Source organism: Etheostoma cragini, chromosome 5 (genome assembly GCF_013103735.1).
Source record: "Etheostoma cragini isolate CJK2018 chromosome 5, CSU_Ecrag_1.0, whole genome shotgun sequence".
Classification (NCBI taxonomy): domain Eukaryota; kingdom Metazoa; phylum Chordata; class Actinopteri; order Perciformes; family Percidae; genus Etheostoma; species Etheostoma cragini.
This window is the reverse complement of record NC_048411.1, coordinates 26,624,291-26,630,290: the sequence shown is the minus strand read 5'-3', so window position 1 is coordinate 26,630,290 and position 6,000 is coordinate 26,624,291. Positions and strand designations below refer to the sequence as shown.

The 6,000-nt window shown below is 39.7% G+C and overlaps 1 protein-coding gene across 3 annotated transcripts in view; it reads left to right on the top strand.

The window, feature by feature from the left end:
- fras1 (Fraser extracellular matrix complex subunit 1) overlaps window positions 1-6,000 on the top strand; it is a 225,099-nt gene that overhangs the window by 205,308 nt on the left and 13,791 nt on the right. For all 3 annotated transcript variants that reach the window (XM_034872870.1, XM_034872869.1, XM_034872871.1), the window contains exons 50-54: window positions 1,489-1,602; window positions 2,344-2,494; window positions 4,173-4,332; window positions 4,722-4,890; window positions 5,382-5,628. In XM_034872870.1, coding sequence (XP_034728761.1) covers window positions 1,489-1,602; window positions 2,344-2,494; window positions 4,173-4,332; window positions 4,722-4,890; window positions 5,382-5,628 — 841 coding nt within the window. The remainder of the gene's footprint in view (window positions 1-1,488; window positions 1,603-2,343; window positions 2,495-4,172; window positions 4,333-4,721; window positions 4,891-5,381; window positions 5,629-6,000) is intronic.

Sequence of the window (6,000 nt, the reverse complement as noted above, 5' to 3'; positions counted from 1 at the left end):
TGTGTGTGTGTGTGTGTGTGTGTGTGTGTGTGTGTGTGTGTGTGTGTGTGTGTGTATATGTGTGTGTGGGCAGGGGAGTCACAGCTCCGACCTTTAATGACAAGAGGGGTGAATCAGCACTTTGAATATGTTCTCTTGTTCTTGTGTCTTTGTGAGGACCTTGTTAATTATTGATCTGGAGGGTGACACATACGAAAAGACAATGTTTGGTGTTTGGTGAGTGAGTGAGGCAAGTTGGAAAGTGTGCACATATTTTTATAAAATATGGACGGTGAAGATTCTTTTGGAAAACTCACAAAGTCAGATTATTTAATTTAAGGCATGTTTGGGTGCAATTAAAAGAAAATCAAAAAATAAAGAAGGATCTAAAAACACTGCTCTATGTACCAGAATGTTTGTAATTTCTTTACATAATAATCATCTTGCAATCCCTTAGATTCATCTTGCCATTCCTGTTTTCTGGGCCTAGAACTCAATAAATGAGGGTCCTTACAAGTATAGAAGTACAGTACAAACGTGTGTGTGTGTGTGTGTGTGTGTGTGTGTGTGTGTGTGTGTGTGTGTGTGTGTGTGTTTGTGTGTGTGCGTGTTGTTAATGTCAGCTTTATGGTGGCAGTTATGACAAAGCCTCAGGGTGAATAGACTTGTTCGCTTGTCAATTTAGCCGTCCCTCTCAGCCGTCCTCCACCACCTGTCACTACAAATAGTCCATATGATTAAACTGAATGACAGCAGGCAGGTATTGATAGATATCCCTGATGACACACACAGACACATAATCATGAGGCTTGTGTTAATTATCTTTTGACCGCCTGGGGACATTAGGCTCAATGGTCAGACGTGTTCTGCAGCCCAGAAGATGGTTCGAAGCATTACCGCTGCCAATGGTCGAGGTGAATTTGCTCCCACCGGAGCTTTCCTTTGATTAAATAATGCATGAGCTCCTATAATACCTTTTGGATGAATGCATCCTTCAAATGGCAAGTGTCAAAGTTGGCCTTTGCAGCATCTGTGTGATGACAGGCTGCTCTTTCTGTTTTCCCTTTTACACTTCGGACACAATGCGGTAATGTTGGAGTAGTTTATCTGATTCAGTCATCACAGCTTGAAGGGGGACAAATCAATAAAGTAATAGCCAGCTGCGCTTGCTTTTTTTCACTATGATGCTCAACCTGTACTGTATCCAGTTCATGAGAATCCATTTTCTATACAAAGTTATCCCAACTTTTGTCAGTGGGAAGTAGTTCAAGTTTAGGCTGTACAGGTTTTCCAGGAGTTACTGCAACCAGATGTTACATCACAAATAAAACTGGATTCACTTCTATTGTATTGGGATTAAGGCAGTAATCTGAGGGACAGATATCTAAAAAAAAAACTCAATATACCTGTTGGGTATAAAAAAGGCTTAAGCAGGTAAATTCAGATTTTCCATTCAAATGTCCAAAAATGTCTTCAAACATTTTTATGTCAATTTACCTGGTTTTCCAGATTGTGACGACCGCTCCACAGAAGTTCAAGATCGATATCCTGCCAGTTGACGATGGCACGCCGCGTATTGTCACCAACCTGGGGCTGCAGTGGCTCGAGTACATGGACAACAAGGTACACGTCTTCCTCTTCACGAATGTCTGCAGAAGGCGCCCGGGTAGCTCCCCTGGTACAGCACTTGTCCATAAATAGAGGTTTAACCCTTGACGCAGAAGCCGCAGGTTTGATTCCAACCCGTGGCATGTCATTCCCCCTCTATTTCCCCTTTCATGTGTTCAACTGTCCTGTAGATATAAAGGCCTAAAAATGCCTAAAAAATAATCTTAATAGCCGAAAAGGGAAAAATGGACCCAGTGATGGAGATCAACTTTCTAATAACCCCTCTCAAATTGCGATTGTTTTGGATTTTCCAGTATAAGACTAGTTTCACTGGATACTTTACCGTACACACAAAAATGTGGGAATTTGCAGGAGCCTGGGTTGTTGCAGAGTGGTCTGTAGGCTCAAGAGACTCCTTAACATGATAAGACACGCAGTTTTCAAGAAGTGACTTGATTGTGCATACAGCTTTGTGCTTCTTCATCCAATCACAGTGACAGCAACGTATTAAACTTGTCTTTGTGACTGACAGGTCTGCAAAGAGAATCTCTATCACTGTTTGCACATAGTGTGTAATTTACTTGCTCCCCCTGCTGGATAAAACACCTCAACACCACGCAACCACCTGTTTCTATAGAAGATGTTCTAAAAATGTCACTTGAGAGTCAAAAAGGCCTTGCTAGTGAAAGAATATATCACTGAGTCTAAATGTAGCAGAACAGAGTATTTCAGTCATTTCTGTTAAACGTCCATCAGGCCACCAACCTGATCAGCAAGAAGGAGCTGCTGACCATGGATCCAGACACAGATGACGGACAGCTGGTTTACGAAATCACAACAGAGCCAAAGCACGGCTTCCTGGAGAGCAAGTTGAAACCTGGCAACCCCATCACCACCTTCACACAAGGTACACTGTTTGTTTTTTCAGACCCTGATGTTAAATTTTTACAGCAGATACATATTATTATTGCACATAGAAAACTATTGAATTCCTTTTATCTTTCACTTTTTGCCAAAAAAAAAGCTACTACTGCTTTTATATCAGCAATTTTGTATTATTTATAAGTAAAATAAAGAGATATTTTTAATTGTTTTGGCTTGAGAACACTCATTAGTAATGTAAGTTTTCATTATTGTTATTATTACTTTGAAATTGGCCTTTCACCGCAACTTTTTAACAGTTGTTTGTATTACTTTTGGCGTGTGATTCCTTAAAACTAAGCCATATCAGCTTCTGGTCCCTAATTTTTTTTTTTTAGCTAATTCATTGTGTTATATAACACTTCAAACCAATTTGAAAGTAGAGGAGGAGGGTTAAGCAGTTACTTAACACAGGGAAGTTTTGAATTGGGACTCCACTAAATTCCACATGTTTAAGTTAAAGAACATAAGCAAAGGACGCAAACCTGACCTCACCTTTCTGCCTGTACACTCTCTGTTTCTTCTTTTTTGAAAGTTTTGTTCAAGGGCACCTTAGCAGCCATGGGCGTTTTTTTCTTCCAGTTTGACATTGCCCAGTCCGTTTCCCAGCCAAAGTGCAGTTTGAATCAGCAGTGTTCTCACTATGAGCCTGTTTATCTCCACCTCTAGGCTCCAGCACGGGATCAATATCAGCGTGTTTTTTGTGAAATGTTGATCCTTTAGGCTGGAGTGCAGTTTGCAAACACTCACTTGGATGTGTTGCATTGGAGCTTATAATCATAATTTCCTAAATGATTGAATAATCAAAATTAATGATTACCCTAAGAGAGAAGACGTGAATAAAGTGGGCGATAACAAACTGTCTGTCAACATGACCTCAACTCTCATATTCTGCCATATTTATTTTAATTTATAATTAATTCATTAAATATGTATAATATGAGACATATTCTTGCAGTCAATGTTTTGAGAAGTTCTTGTTTTGGATATTACATCATACATTCTTTAGCATGTGTGGTGTAGTACTATTTTCTGTTCATCGCTGTTCATTCTGAACTTCCTGAAGGTCACGTAAACCTCTTTCTAGCACAGGGATTTTCACCATACTTTTGGCGTTCAGCCCTTAATTACAAAGTAATATTTTTTCTCTGAACTCCTCTGGAAGGTAGAGTATAAATGAGCAGAAATTGTAAGCCAATAATGGCTTTCATCTTCATTTTCAACTTGTATTTATTCCTCTGGTATTGGAAAAAGGCCAGAGGCTGCAAATGATATGGAATGATTATTTCACAGAGAATTAATTCTCTACAAAGATTTTCAGGATTAAGATTCAACCCCTGTAGGAAGAGTTTTTTTTTTTTGTAGTCCCCCCTTTTCTCACAGTCAGGTCAGAGTGACATTGCTGGGTAAAGATCAGGGCTAATTTAGCTATACTAGGATAATTTTTAAAATGTAGTTCTCCCTGTCAACGAGCTGTTGCAATGCTTGGAACATTATTTTACAAATATACTGTATCTATTTACATTCTGCAATAAAGTGATGATATAGGATGTTGTGGTAACATCCCCTTTGTGACATGAAAATAATGTAAAAGATGAGAAGAAAGAGGGAAATAAAGGAATTGAATGTTTGATAATTATTAATCTGATCTTGTTCCTCATTAGCTGATGTCAACCTGGGTCTGATCCGCTACGTGCTGCTTCAGGAGAACGTTCAGGAAACCATGGACAACTTCAAGTTCCTGGTCAAAGACAGCAAACCAAATGTGGTCAGCGACAACGTCTTTCACATCCAGTGGTCACTCATCAGCTTTGAGCACAAAAGGTCTGTATCATGTGTGAGGCATTTACCAAGACCAACATCCATTCGTTCAGTGTTTGGGAATTTACTGAGAGAATATTGTTGTTACGTAAAACTTCCTTAAATGGCATTACTTTAATCCAGAAACTCTTCGCATTGTTATCCACATTTGTCCAGCATCCTTAATTAAAATGCCTGGGTAGCTCACCTGATTGAGGGTGCACCCCATGTACAGAGACTCAGTCTACGCCTCAGTGCCTATGGGTTCGATTCCACACTATGGCCCTTTGCAGCATTTTATTCCCACTCTGCCTCCCCTTTCATGTCTAAGCTGTCCTCTCAAATAAAAGCCTAAAATGCCGAAAAGAAATAAAAAATTAAATAACCTTGCACTTCATGTGATGGATCAACAGCTACAATGTGAGTGAGAAGGCTGGCACAGTGGCGGTGACGGTGAAGCGAACAGGTAACCTCAACCAGTACGCCGTCGTGCTCTGCCGCACAGAACAGGGCAGCGCCACCTCTACCAGCAGCATGGGATCCCGACCAGGCCAGCAGGACTATGTGGAATATGCTGGACAGGTAAGAGTGCGTCGCCAGTGACTTACTGTTATTTATTTATTTTCATTGTTGTTTAGGAAATTTCAAAATAACAATATGTCAAAGCTTCAACCTTCTTCTACAACTGGCTTTCAATTGAGCATATGTATATAACGTTGGTGTATAAATTCAATAACTGAAAGCAAAATAATGAAGTATCAATGACTTGGGAATTAAAGTTTGAAAGAATAAATTAAAGACTTTGAAGTTTATCTTTTTGAAATCTCTCCAGCCCAATCATTTGTCTTGAGAACAAACATTCCATGAAGAAATAAGCAGTTTGTGTTATTAACAGCAGCAGCGTTTCACCTCTAGATGATACTATTTTTTTATTTGCGCCACCGTGTTTCTTTTTTTGCGCACACTGATCTTAAATCAATTAGAAAAAGTGTTTCCTATCCACCTTCCTTCATTGTCTGTGTGTCCAGTCATAACCCAATATACATTTTGACCACTATCATGTTAATGAACAGGTGCAGTTTGATGAGCGTGAGGACACCAAGGTGTGCACCATCATCATCAACGACGACACAGTGTTTGAGGGAACTGAGAGCTTCAATGTGGAGCTGAGCATGCCTGTGTATGCGCTTCTGGGCGGCAACACACGCGCCATGGTCAAGATCAACGACACTGAGGACGAACCCACTCTACAGTTTGATAAGAAGACATACCATGTCAACGAGAGCACCGGTTTTATCCACGCACCCGTTGAGAGAAAAGGTAGAGAACACTCCGCAAACTGCAACATCTCTGTTAACCTCTTTGACAATTAACCACTTCCTTTTCCCATTTTTTATTTAAATTAAAGGTACCTACATGTTTGCAAATATGTTCTGTTTCTGCTTATTGCAGCACTTCTTTGGGGCCGTTTGAGGCTTACACTAAGTGACGTATTCACACCCATTTTTCAGTTAAAATATTTGAGGCAACATAATGAAAGGACAGCCAGTATGAGTGCGAAGCAGGTCAACTTTTAATGTCAGATGCCAAATGGTGTTAAAGACAGCATTCATCATGATCATTTAATTAATTGACAGAAAATGAATTCCCAAGAATTCTTTTTTTTATTATTTAAAATGACTTTTCAAGCAA